This window comes from Phalangium opilio, unplaced genomic scaffold (assembly GCF_054372755.1).
Source record: "Phalangium opilio isolate 3A_F unplaced genomic scaffold, DU_Popi_V2 ptg000354l_1, whole genome shotgun sequence".
In the NCBI taxonomy this organism is placed as follows: Eukaryota; Metazoa; Arthropoda; class Arachnida; order Opiliones; family Phalangiidae; genus Phalangium; species Phalangium opilio.
Window position 1 is genome coordinate 16,565 of NW_028324229.1, and position 19,343 is coordinate 35,907.

The 19,343-nt window shown below is 37.7% G+C and overlaps 1 protein-coding gene across 1 annotated transcript in view; it reads right to left on the reverse strand.

Annotated features, from left to right (window-relative positions):
* Positions 1 to 19,343, reverse strand: part of LOC149602598 (carbonic anhydrase-related protein 11-like) — a 56,890-nt gene that overhangs the window by 15,338 nt on the left and 22,209 nt on the right. The window contains exon 2 of the mRNA XM_089860815.1: positions 14,783 to 14,830. Coding sequence (XP_089716941.1) covers positions 14,783 to 14,830 — 48 coding nt within the window. The remainder of the gene's footprint in view (positions 1 to 14,782; positions 14,831 to 19,343) is intronic.

Here is a 19,343-nt window from a genome sequence, read left to right on the forward strand (position 1 = left end):
TATCAAAATTAATCACCGTTTTGCGTGCAGTTAACTCTATATTTTGCATTTCTCTCTCTGTCTAAATATGCTAAAAGCTTATTTTTAAGTAATTAACAAATTTTTTTTATTTATTTTTCTTTTAACAATAATAACGATTCCTTGTTTAAAGTACGTCACGGTAAACGAAGCGTGAAGGGGTTTCCTCCCACACTCCTTTCGGTTATTGTTAAACAGCCATTCTAAACAGAAAACTCGCTTTTCCTAAGCCTATAACCATTAAGTTGACTTCTTTCCCTAAATCGATGGCGTTCATCAAGTTATTTGAACAGTTCGTACGGAGTGTTTACTCGACAACCATTACCTGGTAGCCGGCGAACCTTTAAGATTAAAACCTCTAAGGAAATATGTAGGAAAGGCAAAAATATATATATAGGTAAATTCAAAAGTAAATTAACACGATGTGAAATGTGGTTTTCGAACACTTTTTTAGGGATTTAAATTGCATGTTTTATTATCATTTGATAGCTTCGGTTAATCGTAAAACATCGTTCGTTGGTGGCGAGGGAAAAATGAAAGTTTGGGAAAAAGTATAAAACTAACTACTTCACCCTCCATATTCTCCTTAATCTAAAGAGATATTTCCTAATCGAAAGTACTTCAGACTACGCCGCTGCCGCGCTTTTATGGCGTACAACACGAAATCTCTATTTTAAAAACCACATTTTTTAGCCTCGCCTAAATCTACGTTGAAAATCGGAGATTGTATTATACATTAGTAAACTTCCGTTGAATTTGAAAATGGACAGCGATTAGCCTGCTTGATAATCAACTGCTTTACGTGGGATTTCGCGATAGGTGTAGGCAGAAGTGAGATGAGACTAGAAGTACTGAGCTAACCAAATTCTTCACTCGGCGAAAGTGAATATTCTTGATAATACACCAACGGTTGGCCCTCTAGTAGCGGTTTCTGAATTTTCCCTCCAAAACGTGAGACGCTCGTGGCGGTAGACGGCCGAACTAGATTCAAGCACAGGCGTCCGTGTTCCGCGGCTTTAGGTTGAGGGGGAGGGGGTAGGAAATGTTTTTGGAACTCGACCAATTTTTTTTCTCTCTAGTGTAGGCGCGATGGAAGCGGCATAAAATCCTCAAATTTGTTCACTAGTGCCAGGATCTACTACCAACGCTAGAGCCCTTCACTTCTAGTCTCATCTTACTTCTGGTGTAGGTAGTCAACCAATGCACGCTGAAAGGTCCAAATACAACATTGGTTTTGTAAAAAGCATAGAGGTCTTTTGTTAAAATTTCTTGGGTTTTCTCATATATGTAAAACGGACATTATAGTCTGTTGCTCGACTTGTTTTATAGTCTTCGGTTTAATGGAGTCTTTTATACCTTCAATATTTTAAGAAAATAGTTTTAATAGCACCTATAGCTAGCTAAGGAAAGCCTGGTTTGCCTTTTACGAACGGTTTTAATGAATTTCAAACATTCTTTAGATGATCTCCATAAATTTAAGGTGGTCCCGTAAAATCTAATAACGATGGTATATGGTTTAGGACCGTTAGGCTTAGCTCCCATATTTTTTTCTTTCTCGAACCACTACCGGAAGTGACGACATTAAATAAACGGAAACGAAGGAACGAAAGGAGAGGATTGAGACGGAAATTATGTATATATAGGAAAAAGTAGATTTCGTTCGGTCGGTCTTGATTGCATTTTCTTGTTTTATTTTTGCCTTATTTCCGGTAGGTTTTTGGGGTATTTGATTTCCGGTTTGCTTTAAGGGGGAAGGGAAGAATTTCCTATTTAGGTATAACTTAATTACTTTGGATGATTATTTTAATTAATTGCGATACGCTTTCAAATTAAGTTTCTGTTTCAACATATACATACCATTAATTTGCTAATTTTGTCATTTCCTCTGGGACTCGCTTCGTTAGTGTAATTAAGCTTTTCTTTTTTATATATATAGGCCTAGTTATAAACTAATTTAAATTTGTTTCATAGTGGAAATTCGTATAACAGGGAATCTTTTTAGACCTTGAAATTTTCAAATTTAGCGACTTCAGTTATCAAAAGTATATTATACTTCTCTTCCAGAGAAGTGTACCACCACAATGCGGGGTAATTAATTGTAACATGATTTTTCCTAACATCAGAGCATTTGGAGTTCTTAAGGTTGCTAAACCGAATCACATACGCGATAAATAGTTACCTCATCATTACTCTCTTAGAGCTTAACCAGGGGCGTCGGAAGTGTTTTGAAGTTGGGGGGGGGGGGCTCGGGCTCCGATGAAGACCAAGGAGGATGTATGGGATGACGCCCCAAACATGATCCGAGGCGTCTTTTGAAAGCTGTTGTCGTAATTTACACAAGTATAATTTTAAATAGTATAATAACAGTAGTAATACAAGAAACTTCGCTAGATCACAGCCCACTCGATCACGCAAGTTGCACGCGCTATAGAAGCCCCTTCAAACAGCCAAAAGTCAAGAATATGACCGATTAGTACTCCTTGGTCAAACGAGTCTAAGAATTAGCATTATGTCTATGGGAAAATGCCGTGTTTTGGAGTAAAATGGGTGTAATTTCGCTTTTTGTGGATCAAATGTCGTGAAATGTTAAGAAGAAGTGCTACTAATTTTGAAGTTTCTAGCGTGAATAGTTTTTCAGTAAGAAAATAAACACTAGGCCCAACCGATAACGTTCGTCAAAGCAGTCTAAAATTAGCAATATGTCTATGGGAAAAATGCCGTCTTTTGGGGTAAAATAGGCGTAATTTCGCTTTTTGTGGATCAAATATCTTGAAATTTTAATGAGAGGTGCGTAGTAACGTTTTCTAAAGTCCTACAAATTTTGAAGTTTCAAGCGTGAATAGTTTTTCAGTACAAAATTAAAGACAAGGTCCAACCACACCAGCTGATAACGCCTGAAGGGAATTTCCTTCTGATAACGTTCTTCATCAAAATACTGTATTTAATATCTTATATTTGATTTATTATTACAATTAACTAGTCGTTAAAACCAATTAGCAAATATGTGAAAACCAAGTACTACAAGTATTGGGGGAAAATTATTTATTTTAAAAATTTGCCCAGCCCGTTTTAAAATGGCTAGAAGTCATCCAGAGTTGAAAAAACCACAAACTGAAAGTTTGATAATTTTTAGAAAAATAACTATTAGTCCTAAGCCTTTCAAAATATTTTCTAAATTTTTAGTGTACTTTAATTTACAAATAGTAAAAAAATCAGGAAGCTAGAGCTTACATTTTTCACTTTCCTATAAAAGTTTGTTCATCAACTTGACAATTCTCCCTAACATTTCAGTGCTTTTTGTCTCAAAAATCTAGACTCGTTCATGTTTTTACTAGCTTTTCCACTACATCCTCTCGATTCTTGAAAATGCATGGGTTTTGAATTCTTTGAACGGGCTTCTATAGCGCGTGCAACTTGCGTGATCGAGAGGGCTATGGCTAGATATAGGGCGATCTTTTATATTACTTCTAATATTAGGTTGACTAGGCGTAATTGCATTTCATTAGTTTACAATTTTTTGTAATGCAGTTCTTAAAATATAGAATTTTTTTATTTTTAATCTAAAATTTAATACCTAAATGAATACAAACTAAGAAAATTAAAAACCAAATGTGAGGGGGCTGCGCCCCCTCACATTTCGTTAGAGCAGGGGCTTGAGCCCTCCCTGCCCCCCCGGTTCCGACGCCACTGACCTTAACTATTTGCCAAGACGGGCTTGTGGATTTTTGTCTCTCGTCAAGACGAGGTTTATGGGTTGATTGCTGAGGATTTAGTGACAAACAGTTATAGAATTAACCCTAGCACGGTGCGATGCGCATCTGAAGTTTGGTGAGCAGGAGAACAAACAAAAAGCTTAAGCTTTTTAAGAATCATGTTAAATAACTGAAGTATTAAGAGAATACAGAGTGTCATCTTTCTTCTATTATCCCCTTCAGGTGAAACAAAGTTTTCAACCTCAAACCCCTAGTTAGTCCTATTCGCAATTAGATACATCTCTGATTTCTCATTTCCCTGAGAGAAGGAAACATCCAAAGTTAAGAGTATATCTCTGGAAAAACTTTTATGACATATTTACACTTCTTACCAACCCCTGCAGTTTTAAAAGCCTCTAGGGACTTTCTAACGCCGCTTTGGGATTTAATCTTTTCTAAAATTTCCCTCTAAAAGACTTTTTGGAAAAATTTTTAGCGGCCGCGATTTCTATTGAAACATTTTGTTCTAAAACCAAACATTACTGATGAAGAAAGAAAAATTTGTTCCCGGCAATTCCCTTCCTTCATTCTCTCTCTGTGGGCAAACGAAGCAAAACCAAAACCAATCCAATCCAATTCTGGAATCAATTAAAAAGCCGTCCGCTCCAAATTCCTCCAAAGCTCTTTCCCATTTTTTCTCTCTCTTTCTCTCAACACATCGAGTATTTAGCGTGGGAAAAATATCGATTAAAGAACAATTAAAGACTTGGGTAAATTGCTGGATATTTAGGCCTTTGTCGGTATATCGACTGGAACATACCATCACTAACCGAAGTAAAGAAAATATTAATACTATACCCTATATGATCGGAAGTTCGAAACTCTTCATCCAAAGTAAGCTATATGCCTATAGGATTCATTTGAAATTCCCAGGCTCTGATTTTATTGACACAATCTTTGCGCTACAAGTTCATTTACATTGCGCTAGGGTCTGCTCCTCGCACGCTAATGTTTGCCGATTATTCCGAAGATTGTTTATTCTAAAAGAGTGGGATGTTGAGCGTCTCAGAGTCCCCTCTCCTGAAAAGGGACTAAACCGAGGGGTTGGATGCTTGTATCGATGAGTATTATCATTTGAAGTCCAATGAATCTTATTGAATTTTAATATGGGACCGAGTAACTATCCAGCCTCTATAAACGTCTTTATTTCTCTCTAATCACTCGTTCGGCATTTCGCATTGCCAAATAGCAAATATCCCTAGTTCTACGGCTAGCAAATAGCGATAAGCGTGCTGGACCCACGAAACTAAATGGAGCTAGGATAGGAATTTCAAACCGCATCCCATCGCGTATAATTTTCTTTACCCCTTTCTGTGCGTACCTCATTCCCTTAAGAGGTTTGCGTTGGAATCACCGGGGAGAACGTTGCTTCAGTGTACAAATCAAATGGACGAATTATATAATTTTCCAATGGAGGTAAATAGCGTACATTTCGGTTAGGGTAATTTGCCTATTACGGTATTTCAAATTTGAATTTCATGACGCGGCTGGTTTCAAGTATTTTTTGTATTGCTGAATTGCATTTTTGGATGCCCATGTGTATAAGTGACGTAGTTGGACGTGTATGTGTTACCTTTTTTTCATTTGAAGTTTAGGAAATAACGAAATAAGTCCGCGATATGCTCTGCAGTTAAAACAATTTTGCTCCGAAAACCCTAAACTATATTTCATATTCCAATTAGGAGCTGGTCCTTTCATTACGTCGTAAAAACGTAAAATTACGCGCGCCTCCTACGTTAATATATAGCTACAAACAATTTGCATTCCCATTACGCGTGTATCCTACATTTCATTTGGCGCGAATTCGCAACGTTTTTTGCTTCCCGCACTCAGCCCGCAAATGAATAACTCGTAATCGTGAAGTTAATTGTATCTACCATGAATCTTCTAACTATTTCTTGTTGCGAAACACATATTGCCTTGAAAATACAGTTCAAACTTGTACGATGATGATTTTAACCATTCGTAGTTATCAAAGTCCTGAGATACTAAGATGTCGAATCCCGTTTTGCGTTCGACGGTTAGGACTAACGCCGAATTTTAGCATGTCCACATTCTCATTAAGGGCCTGTATTAGATTATAGACGTTGATTATAATATTTCACGCGCCTTTATTCTGGGAATCGGGAAGGGGGTCCTTAATATTACGTGGAATCCTTCGTATTTACAGCCAGGAATCGATTGGAAAGCTGCTGTAGTTGTACCAGTACTTGGGTAACTTGACATCGGCACAGGGACCAGGCTGCTAAATCCATTAACGAAAGCTGCATAGTCCATGCTAGTACATAGGGTGGTTCTTAATAGACTAGGCGTGCACCGTTGTATCAAATAGAGACTGGAAAACTGAGACGTTGATGGCCTCGACGACTAACCATTATTAGGAACGGCATAACAAGAGACGTGAAATTGCTCGAGTAATTTTGATTGAAATTTGCATATAGTTTCAATATCTCTTTGTAAGCAAAGGGTTAATGTAACTAGTTCGTTCGTGTCATTCTTTAAGCCTAACGTTCTTTATAACTAGGGATGGAATTTTTCGCTGTCCATTAGCATATTAGGCGAACCCCATAGGGCTCGTTTCCTAGTGCGAAGGGACAATTCTACCTTAGCTAAAATGATTTGCATTCGGTCATAAAGCTCGGTATATGTTTCGCGACACAGCACGTGTTACGTATATTTACGTATTTGAATGTTTTAAAGCCTAAGTCGAATATGAAGGTAAACATAGCCGTGGCAGTGCTCTGGACTTAATAGTACTACGCTAAGGGGTTATATAACGTACTATGCCAAGTTCCTATCTATATTGTTTCCTAACGCGGTATTTTATTACAGTTAGGCTTAGCTGGCGAGAGTATCATTTACATGTTGTTACGAGAAGTACAGTAATTCGAAGTTTTTCTCGCTACTTTCACAAGGAGCGTGATTTGTTTTCATTTCTAAATAACTTCGGGTTAATTTGTTTCTCGTATCTTATTTATGCTAAGAAAGGGTGGCGCTTTCTTCTTTACATCCAAAGTTTTTCTCGAGGCTCGAAGCTCGGATTTTAGTTTTTTTTTTTGTTGTTGTTCATGAGACTTTGAAAAGGGTTTTTCCAAACTTTTTACATCCTTTTGTGAGCGGAGAAAAATCTTATGCTAATTTTAGGTAAATTATTCTCTCAGGTAGGATTTCGTATTATAATACGGTATATCTTTGTAAATTATATTAAGTTACATTTCTAACTTCCGAAGTTATTTTATTTAAAGAATTCTCCAACTTCTGATCTCATTAATTTCTGTAATTTTAAACTACCCTTCAAACTTATAAGTTTCGAGATTATGATCTTGTAAAGAGACTATACATAAATTTTCAGATTTACCTTTTGACACGTTAAGTAATGTTTGCGAGAGTCGAAATTGGAAACCTTGAAAATCTAGATACTAGATAGAGTTTTCGTATAGCCTAAAACGAGATTTACTTTGATGACCTAAAATTATACGCTTTGAGAATGTGAATTATCGTCTTTCATAACGGTGGGTCATTTCACCCTGAACACCCCTTTAGTATTTTGGGTGTAATATATCGACAGGCCCTATATGGGAAATTAATACTCCAAGTTTGATCGTGGTGGAATGAATATATCTCGTATACACTTGAAGTTATACCGGCACCTTACTACTACTTGCCGGTTAAATATAACGAAGCCGGCAAGATATAAGTCTGCCATAAATGAAATGGTGTGTTCTTTCGTTCAAACTGAGTTGTTCTGAGTTTAAAGTACATCAAAGAACATGGAATCTACAACATTTAATTACGGAGACATTGGCTCTCAAACAAATTGTTTGGCCTCAAAAAAAGTCACGCTTCAATAATCTTCAAGCAGGGATAGATTTAATTTTAGAAGTAGGAATGGTGAACTAAGTAATGTGGGCGATCGTCAAAGTCCAACACCCCCTTCCACGGGATGGAGGGGTATGAAAGAAGAGGCGGCCGGTCATAGCGACAGAGGTAAAAAGGAATTACGTATTTTTCGCCGTCCCCGTCAGCAACGTCGTCAAAGCGTAGTTTAAATGAGCCAATAAGATAATTTAAACTTTTCGTTACGTGTTGGAGGGAGGGGCTCTTTACTGCGCTATGAGTCGGACTGAAGTAAATACTAACCGTTCTCCATTCCTACTTCTAAAATTAAATCTATCCCTGCTTCAATCTATGAACATTATTGAACCTTAATTTTGAAATTTAATATTAAATAGGTTAGAAGTGTGCTTACGCTGTTAAAGTAAAGCTAAGTACTTAACGCGTGTGGGTATTTCCTTGTTTAAGTGGACAGTGTTAAGTTAATCTGTTAGATTAAAAGATTAGCCTCTATTCCCTTTAATATTTACAAGAAAATCCGACTTTCCAAGATACGTACAAACAACTTCAAAAATTAAATATTCATTAACGATATTAATTAATCTCAATTTTAATTTATTCACGGTATAATTTACCGCCTTCGAGCTGAATATCTCCCCCTTTTCTTCTTTTCCCCTTTCGAACCTCTTATACGCGACCACCTTTTCCGATATAATTTAAAGGTTTTCAAGCCGAGAAGGCGAAACCGCGAAATTTTAAGAGAGAGGGCTTTTCAATATATATTAATACGTGCACGCGGGAACCGATATTAAAAAATTATCTCGTAGCTAATTTATAGGCTATAACTGGAGCTAAAATTAATGATGAATCTCGAGTTTCGTTCCGTAGCATTATCTAGTAACCACTCCTCTCTCTCTCTCTCGAGAAGTCGTTTCGCCTTACTCTTTCCTTAGGTAATCGGGCCGCCAGCTATACCACCATTCTTGTTCATAGAAGTTATGGGAATGGAATGGAATAGAATGCGGGCGAAGCTTGCTGGGCGAAGGAATCCATGCGTTTTAAATGATATTTCACCTGAAAGCTTCGTCTCGTGTCGACTCACAAAAGGGTGGGGAAACAAACGCCATAAGGGTACATTATTATTATGATTATTTTTAATATGATTTTCAATATTTAATCTGGAAAGGGATTATATTTGATGACAAATTTGGTGTTGTTTAGAATTTATAATATTTGAAGTCGAAAACGCTTATGATATTTTATATTATCAAGAAGTTTATTAGGGAGAAGGTGTGAATTCGCCTCATTTCCAGCTTTATCTCCAGTCCAAACGTAGGTCCAGAGTTAATCCCCGCCTCTAAATTACAGCCAACATCTCATTGGTTCTTGAAAACTCACGTCAGCGCGACGCGAATGACGAAAATTACGCATTTTCCTACTGAGGAGAGGCGAAATATCCCGGCCTCCTTTTACGTCCCCCCTTGTATTTTGAAAGGGGGACTGGGACTATGGCGCGCGAATACTTAGGCATCTTATACCTTCTCCTTAATAAAATAGATATCACTTCTTGTTATTATAGAGGGTCGGTAGGCCCATCTAGATAAGAACCTACACCCTCCTGTAACGCTTAATACAAAAATCACAGATTTTAGGCTTAGCGTCCCATAGAAAAACCATTGCTTATTTTGTGTTGTAGCACATTGAATAACTAAGAAATTTAAACTGTGCTTCCGTCAATATAAACACAGTCTGGTTAACTTACAGGAGCCGTAAGGTTATCCGTTTCACAGTTAGGTCTAGGCTCATAGTTTCAGAACTTTAATTGCTCGAGTCGTATTAAAGGTTGTCTCTTATACGCAATTTTATAAGCTCTTTAAAAATAAGAAGGAAAATGTTATAAGCCTATAACTTGAATCTTTCCTAAATTGAAATACTTATTGGAACCTTTTACTAAAACTTCAATGTCCGTATCACTTTAAGCAGTCGCCTCTTGGCAATAGTATTCACCTTTGTACCTTGAACCTTTATATAGTAACGCGTGTCCAGGGCGTTCGTCTAACTCCTCGACTCGGAAATCGTTCTCAGTCCTTACCTTAGCTCTTCAACAACCCCGAGGGACGATATTAGCATGATAAAGGCCACGGAAATTCATTAAAAGGAGCACCAGATCCCACGTATACCTACCCCTTTTCTATGATAACCCCTCCCCTCCCCCGACCCCCACCTCTTGAGTAGTTCGGAGATAACTATTGCCAAGCATATACCTTTGATACGTTTTAGCTTCCACGTACCTACCTCTAGTTGACCCCTCCCTGTAGACCCCGGTTTCCGACGCCAGAGATTAGGCCTGTGAACCGCTTTCAACACAAAATGTCAGACCCGAATTCTTCTATGGTATATACTATTTTAAAGTTAGCGAATTTTAAATTTTGTAAGGTGCAGCATTTTTGAGAATGTGATGTATGGGTCTTTTATAATATATTGAGGGTTTTATTTTATTGTAAAGTCGAGCTCAGAGTTCATCCTTTGATGAGAATACAGGGATTAGCAGAGTTCATTTATTATTATTGCAACAATTGGCTTAATTTTCTTTAATGGAAATTAATAGCTATCTTGCAATTACCGCTATCGAACAGGTTTATCTAAACTCATTTGTTTAGTATTTTTAATATTCTCTAGATTCAGTTATCGAATTGGTCTATAAATCTTACAAGGAGCCCAGCTGTCGCATAAAATGCTATATTTCTGAGCCTGTCCTATATTATCCTATAATTTTATGAAAGGTCCTATAATATCCTACATTTTTGACTTAGTCGAAGTTTTCGTATAGTTTACCATCAAATTTATCAAAATGTAGCTTTTTTATTGAGATCACATTTGACTAGATTGACCGTTTACTCAGGATTGTTTATATATCATATTTTAATTAAGTTCCTCTTTTCAAAGTAAAATCCAATTTATTATTTTTTGTGAGATTTTTTACATACAGTTTGCTCCTATAAAGTCGTATAGTTCTGAAAAAATTCCTATTTTACCTATAAGGTTTTTAAATTTTTGACTGGGCACCCTGAATTCTTGGTAAATTTACTTTCAGAAGTAAACCAAATCCCACTGAATTTGAATTTGACAAAATATATATTTTGAAAAATATTGAGAGAAAGGTTTCGAGGCATTTAACTTTACTTTTTGTCCCAAAAGGAAAAATTAATCCCTCGACTTTCCTATGTGTATATATATATGTATATAAATGTATATAAACAGATACATTTTTAAAAGCCCTGAAAAGGAAAGAATCTTATTTTCAGGGGGCAAAAAGCTTCATTTAAAATTCTCCTTGGGTGCCAAGGTACTTATTCCAGAAATATCTCGGGCCCTACTTCTTAAAAGCTTTTTTTTTTTCTTAACTCTCTCATGTACGTTCCAACCCTTCTTTAGTCTTCTAGCTACGCACTTCCGTTTTTACAAGTACCCTAGTACCTTAGTATATATCTTCCTTTATTATTCTTGAATCTTTAGGTTCGCACACTCATTATGCTAGATAGAGAAGCTGAGCGAGAGAATAAACACACTGTGTATCTCCCGCCCTCGTACACGCTATTAGAAGTACATACCGTGAAAGTATAAGATATATTCTTCCTTTCCTTTATTCCGGAGAGTCTCATCATAAGTTTATAAGATATGTTACTGAGAGCTAGTTCCAGAACGACGTGAGAATTAATTGACTATACTAGGTTAGTTTTGTAGTCCATCTCCATATTTAGACTGTACTAGGCCTTCGACAGCGCCTCAGCAGGCGTCGCTTTACAGGAATCTATGACCTACGTCACTTCATGACAAGCTCTCAGCCTCTCAGTAACCAGTGACAAACTTACGGAAACATATCTTATAAACTTATGGTCTCGTGTATAAGTTATTTTAGGTACGCAACCCCTATCTTTGTGTAGGGTTCAATAGGTCAAAGGGTTTTTGACTCGGCGACCTTGAACTTTTCAAGTTTTTATCCTGGATGTTTTACGCGAGACTTGCAAACTTTAGAATTAGAAGACACGCGTATAGCCAAAGGTTTACCTTTACTAATGAACTTCAGGTGATCAAAACTTTTAAAGAGTTTTAACAGCAAGCACCGCCTTACGGGCGTTTAGGACGCCTTGCATGCCCAACTAGTAAAAGACTACGGGGGTTTTCGCCTTTTCGGTAGATTGGTGGGGGAGGGATGGGGTCAGGGGTTGTCCTCGGACCCTTAATGATTCGTAACCGCTAGCAGGGACTTAATTAGCTCTGTGTAGCTTCGCTAGTATCTTTCTAGCTGGCAAAGATCGCGGTGATTAGAAATGCCTTCGGTGTTGTTACTATCGCCTCTAACTACGTGTAACAACCAGCCTACTACAACCGAAGGCTATATACTTCTTTTCTGACTACGTTTGCTACAATTATTTGGAAATATTTTTTCTTGGGCGGGGGGGTCCATGAGTGCGAGAAGTAAATGAATCCGAAGTTACTCTTCGATTAAATCATTCTTTGAAAATATTGTTTTTAAAGGCCTACTTCCAGCGAAAAGGGTTCTAGCGAACTGAAAACCGAGCATCGAGACTAACAATGAAGCGACCGTGCCGATTTTCGAAGCCCCGCTGGGTCAAAAGTTGGAAGGGTTCTAGCTAACTGAAAGCCGTGCAACGTGGTTCTAGCGAACTGAAGATACACAATAGAGAATTTCCTTCGGGGAAAGCAAAAATTCGAGAGGAAATAAATTTAAAAGGATTTCTATTGTTCATCTTCAGTTCGCTAGAACCACATTGCACGGCTTTCAGTTAGTGAGAACCCTTCCAACTTTTGACCCAACGGGACTTCGAAAATCGGAACGGTCGCTTCATTGTTAGTCTCGATGCTCGGTTTTCAGTTCGCTAGAACCCTTTTCGCTGGAAGTCGGCTTTTAAGAGAACGATAGATTGATAATTTTGATTTAATATGTTTCTGATTAAATATCTTTAGGGTTTTTAAATAAGATTGGTTTGGTTGAACGTGCATGCTTGTTAATGTTAATTGGCCCGGTCATTACGTGGGATACTTAGGGGTTTAAGTAAGCACAAGTTTTCTCTTAAATTTCTCGATATTTAATACTTATTTGACTCGAATGAGATAAACACGATACTTTTCGTTTAGGGAAATTAACCTTTCTTCCGATTACGTTGAAATTGCAGTTTCCAGTTGCAATTTTCTGAAGTATTTAGGTTCCTTGTTATCTTGTCAAGAAAACGGGTTCGTCTTTTAAGTCTGTCTCAGACCAGAGATAGTAGAAAGGAGAACTAATTAAGTCGAGGGAAATTCGCGGTTAACGATACAAAATTGTGCTATTTGTAAAGTCATATATAGCCTAGTACCAAGAAGTGATATCTAGTTTATTAGGGAGAAGGTATAAATTCGCAACATTTCCAGCTTTATCTCCAGTCCAAACGTAGGTCCGGAGTTAATCCTCGCATCTAAATTACAACCAGCATCTCATTGGTTCTTGAAAACTCACGTCAGCGCGACGCGAATGACGAAAATTACTTGTATTTTCCGACTGAGGAGAGGCGAAATAGCCCGGCCTCCTTTTACGCCCCCCCCCACCTTGTATTTTGAAAGGGGGACTGGGACTATGGCGCGCGAATACTAAGGTATCTTATACCTTCTCCCTAATAAACTAGATATCACTTCTCGCTAGTACAAAGCCTTTTCGGTATATATGAGGTATTGACAATCGCTAATTTGACTAACCTCTGTTTAGAACCCAGAATTAAAAAGAAAACAGCTGACCTATACCCATAAATGATACAAACACCAAGGCAATTAAGTAGAAAAACACTTTTAACTATATTCTCTATTCAATCTTTAAAACAGCCGCTTGTATCATTAAGGAAACTCCTTTGGAATACTGTATAAACATTAACCAGTTGGTTCTTAACCTATACCCAGCTTCATACAAAATACCAATGAATCACTACTATTCCTTTACTCGGTTTAACTAGATTCATTGAAAGCGTTCGGGTTGCGGTTACCTCGCGGGGTCGCGTAAATGGTTTTTTCACAAACTGAAGAATCTAGTCGCGTTCGCCGTCCACAAATGGACGTCGTACGTTTCCAGGGGGTTATACTAACGAGGTCTTTGACGAGACTAAAGAGTGACCGGAAAATAGCCAGCGCCCAGACCGGTGATGAATGTCAGTCTCGGGATAATCGCGTTAGACTCGTCATTAGCCCCCCCCCCCTATAGCCGTCCAGGGAGAATATACTTCAACGCGGAGAAGTAACTTCAACAGTCCAGTCTCTTTATGCGTAAGGGTGTTTAGTTCCTACTTCCCAAGGAATTTTTTGAAGTTCGGAAGTCGTTTCGTATCTCCCCTCTCTCTATTTATTGATTCCGAACAAAATTCTTTCTAATTTTAAACCTTGGACCTCAGGGGAGAATGGTATGCTGGAAAGGGGTTGCCATTTCGCGAAAGAGCACCAAAAATTAGTTTTGGTTTTAAATGGATTTATCCTCCCTTTAATGGAAGGAGGTAAAACCAATTTCTGGGCGGATGGTGTCGGTTATTTTGCAGCCGACACTTTCGAACTCGTTAATATCATCCAGGGCATTCCGAACTAGCTAGCTAGCTCTCCGATTTCTCATTTTCTTTACTCGAAAAACCTCTTTTTTTATTATTATTTTTCCCGTTCGAAACCCAAACGGAAATTGGGCGATGAACGGAATGAGTTTTCTTCGACCCAAAAATATGCCGGACCTCGATTTAAGGCCAAGTACGTCGTTTGCACCACGGGGAGAAATTCGCGGAACGTAAATTAACATAAAGGTTTTATCATTTACTATATTTAAATCTCCTATCTCCGCAACCTCTTCCACTATGCGGGCTTACGTTTTGTTGTGAAATCTTTCTCTTTCTTTAACTTTAACTTAATCTATTTCTCACGCTTGGAAATTGCTAACGCGTTTTATGAGTAAATACCTAATGTAGTGGTTTTCATTTTAATGAGACTATTTTGGTAGGTACTGCTGGCTGGATGTTCCAGGGTTTTATAGACCCTTTTGGTTTTATACTCTGGTTTTATGGTTAGAGAAGAGATTTTCTCTGCTAGGCCGTGGCACCTTTTATATACCTAAGCGGCTTTAGTTTTATCTCGTATATATATTTTTGATTTACCTGAAATTCCTTCGTATGTCCACCATTCTTCCCAACTTCCAAGTACAACTGAAATTAAAAAAAGATAAAAATTAAAACAGGTGTTAGGAAAACCTGTGAATTTTGTCAATACAAACAACACTAGTTCTAGTATATCAAGGTCTTCCGAAGATTTCTTAAAGTAAAAATATCTTTGCTGGTCCGCTTTGTAACTACAAATTCCATGTTTTTTACGGAATATTATAAATATATATGTTGCGGATCAAAGTTAAAAAGTGGACTACGTAAAATAAATGTTTTTAACCAAGAAGTGATATCTAGTTTATTAGGGAGAAGGTATAAGACGCCTAAGTATTCGCGCGCCATAGTCCCAATCCCCCTTTCAAAATACAAGGGGGGACGTAAAAGGGGGCCGGGCTATTTCGCCTCTCCTCAGTCGGAAAATACGTAATTTTCGTCATTCGCGTCGCGCTGACGTGAGTTTTCAAGAACCAATGAGATGCTGGTTGTAAGAGGCGGGGATTAACTCCGGACCTACGTTTGGACTGGAGATAAAGCTGGAAATGTGGCGAATTTATACCTTCTCCCTAATAAAACAAGATATCACTTCTTGTTTTAACCTTAAATTTTAGATCAAAAAAATTAGGCCTACAATTTTTTGTCAGAGCTATCCATAGAAATAGACTTAAATTAGGCTAAATGTCAGTATATAAGCTGAAGACTAGCTGTGATAAGGGCAGTTATTTCATTTGCTTCGTACAGTATGCTCTTTACTCGAACTATAAATTCATAGAGGCGATAGTCGTGTCTTGACCTTAATGAAAGTTTTTAATTTATTTTACCGTTTTTGTATAACTGAGTTCGCGAGATACGTAACAATATGTAAAGGTAAACATTTTTACATTTGTAGTAAAGAGATTGATGTGGTACCCTTTGTAACGAACGTTATGAAAATTGTGTATGTTTGTTTGTGTACAGGGTGTTTCTGAGAAGTCTGGCATATATTTAGGGGATGTTCTTTGGGAGATTTTGATTCTCTCCATTTTGCCATCCGGGTCACTGTTTTTGAGTTATGATTGTCCATAGTATTTTACGGATGACCCCTTAAATTTAACTGATTTAAACAATGATTTCTAAGTTAATTAAGGGGTCATTCCTAAAACCCTCAAATCATAACTCGAAAACAATACTGGCCTGGACGGGAAAATGTCAAATAAGTTACATTTTCGACTAAAATCGTGCACCCAAAGAACATCCCCCTTGATTTACTGCAGACTTATCAGAAACACCCTGTATATATGTCATATAGTTTTATCCAATATATAGTTGCTATATAGAAATCTTTGTATGGGAGATGGGAAGTCTGGCAATATATATCATAGCGTGATTCAATCGAAAATATAGGAAAGGCGCCGCCTCTTTCTTCACAGTCTAGTTTCTTAGAATCTTGAAAAGAATGAAGAGATTTTCACGAAATACCGTAAATGTAATTTTTTCCCCGTTTTTAAAGGTATACCGGATAGTACCTCGCCACCAAAACCAATTTTTCACTTTCTCAGGCTAAAGATTTACCCTTTTCTCTGCTACTATAGACAACATAATGTAACTACATCTGTATTACAAATTTCCCCGCCCCTAACTGTAGGATACATTCAGTATGAAATAACGAAATACAGTTACGTGATGCATTTTGCCAACCAATTTTCCTAGTTCGTTTTATATTCTTATATATTTTTGGCAGCGGTTTATATAGTTAAACGTAATATACTTTGTTTCAACTCAAGTGTAAGTTTTAACAGAAGGGGATTATAGAAGAAGGCTGGCACTCTGTATTCTCTGAATATTTTTGTTCTGTAACATGATTCTTCCCAGGCTGACCCCCTTTTGGTTTGCTCTCCCCGCTCATCAAACTTCAGTTGGGCATCGCACCGTGCTGGGGGATGAATTCTATAACTCTTTGGTACTAAATCCTCAACAATCAACCCACAAACTTTGAATGTCTTGACGTGGGACAAAAATCCACAAACGGACCTTGGCAAATTAAGTAATGATGAGGGGAATATTTATCGCATTTGTGATTCGGTTTTGTAACCAATTGCTCCAAATGTAAAGTGATGTTGGGAAGATCATGTTACAATATGGTACACTTCTCTCGAAGGGAAGTATTATATACTTATGGTTATATCGAAGGCTTGGGGGATATTCATGGGTTGTAATTTCTGATAACTCTCAAGATAAAGGTGACGCGCATTCATATCGCGAACGTGTTTCGGATTTATCTAAAAATTTCACTTTTCTTTCAAATTCCACAAGTTTTCAATTGAAATTTTCTCTTATCAATTTGATTTAGAGGATCAAAATGTGGCCGCATTAACGTCCCTTCTCTCCCAAGTCCACGTATCCTCGATTCTCTTCATAATCGAAACCGGAAGTAATTGTATCGCGCAACCCATGCAGGCTATAGAATAATAACCCCACGCCCTCCCCTTTACTTCCGGTCTGAAGCATTACCCTTCCTATCTGTCGTTTAGTATTTAATAGCTCCAACACTGTATGGTATACACGGACAACAGCCAGTGTGGTTCCCTCGCTAATTAACACCACCATCCAGATTGCGTTACCAGTTGACGGATGAAAGTTTAGCTGGCTTCTATACGGATAAATCCAAAACTATTGGATGTTCGTAGTGCGACGTAATAGCCGCTAGCTTCATTGGGAGCTAATATTAAGACAGTAGGGGATTATGCCGTTCTGCGTATTAGGTAGAAAGACCCATTATCGGTAAACGACGCTGCCAAACCGGCAAATACGTAGCACCCGAACTAAATTAGAAATTGATTAAATCCTGAAGTATTTGTAAAAATAAATAGCCCCCAAAGTGGTGATTTTTTGGTTGATAATGACGGGACATCGTAATCCACTCACTTGGCTTAAATTGTTTTTGGAGGAAAAGTTAGATAACATAACGACCTTTTTTCGAAATTTACAAGGGAAAATATTAAAAAAATAAATGATCTCTATAAGTAATTACCATTTATTTTATTTTATTTTAAAAACGCTGGTCACTGTCTCGCCGTGTTTAGATGTGTCTGCTAGCCAGAACCCGCACGGGATTGGTTCAATCAATCCCGTAGGGGAAAGGGGCTCTGGCTAGCAGGCGCCACTAAACCAATGGTGGGACAGTAGTCCTCGTTTATAATACTAATTATTTCGTAAAAAGAGATCATTAATTTTAATTTTTATTTTTCCTTTGATATTTAGAGAGAGGCCGTTCTTTTAAGGTATTGTGGAAACGGGATCTTTTCCTTTAAATATGTTTCAGTCTTTATGTGGGCTAGTGTTAACTGTACTTCGTATGAAAACAGTTATAACCTTAAGAAAATATGTACTGTACATGGCTTTGGCTTGGATTTTGAATATGTTAATCAAGTTCAAATATATAACTTCGATCTTAATCTACTTTATAATATATGTATTTATAAGCCTCTGTCTCGGTTACAGGGGACGATAGTTTGACACAATGACAAATTGACTTCAATAGATGATGATCCCAAATTATAACCCATAGGGAATGCCATAAGGGGGGAAGAAGAGGAATGTAATTTGTCCACTGAACTGAACCGAATTCTGTCTGTATATACCTTCCAGGATTTATGGGCGGCAATTTCTCAAGAGGCTAGAGCTACTTCCTTACTATTAAACTTAATTCGGTTGTCTTCGTGAACGTCTCGTTATAACTAATGTATACTATGTCCAAGGAACAACCAACCAGAATGGACCTTAGTTTGGGTATCCTTACTCCATTCGTCTCACTTACTAGGACAAATTATAAAATGAACATTGGCCTGTCCGTCCATGGTAGAAATGTGAATTAAGTAGAAAAGTAATAATGAATTTATTAATTGAGGCACCGTCTAATTTTGTCTCTTACCCCTCAATGGCTTCATTTACCCTTTCTCCATGAACAGCCTAAATAACCGAGAAAGGGGGGGGGTGTCCGTTTCTCCTTCCCCCAGGGGGTGGGCTACGTTACGTTATCTAGGAACCACCATCGAGGATTAAAGATGGCTTTAATTACTACACGCGGCCAAATTAATTAAACTTGCCAAAAATCGTCGTTAAAATATCTATGACTGCGATCTAATGTATATTGTAATATACCGCCAACATTTTGGGATCCCAATCCCTCCTAACCCCGCCCCCTCCCCGCGTTAGAGTATAATTGAAATTAATTAAAATTAACAACAAAGGGAAACCCGCGATATACCAGACTTTTCTAATAGCTAGCAGACTACGTATTCGCTATGACTGCCGGCTTTTCATATTTATATTGAAATTTTCCCTCGTAGACCACTAGACCCCTTTGAATGCTCGATTAGTTAACTGTAGGCTTGAGCAGGGAGAGATTTAATTTTAGAAGTAGGAATGGAGAACGGTTAGTATTTACTTCAGTCCGACTCATAGCCCAGTATTGAGCTCCTCCCTCTAACACGAAACGAAAATTTTAAATTATCTTATTGGCTGACTTTAACTACGTTTTGATGACGTTGCTGAAAAATACGTCGGTGAAAAATACGTAATT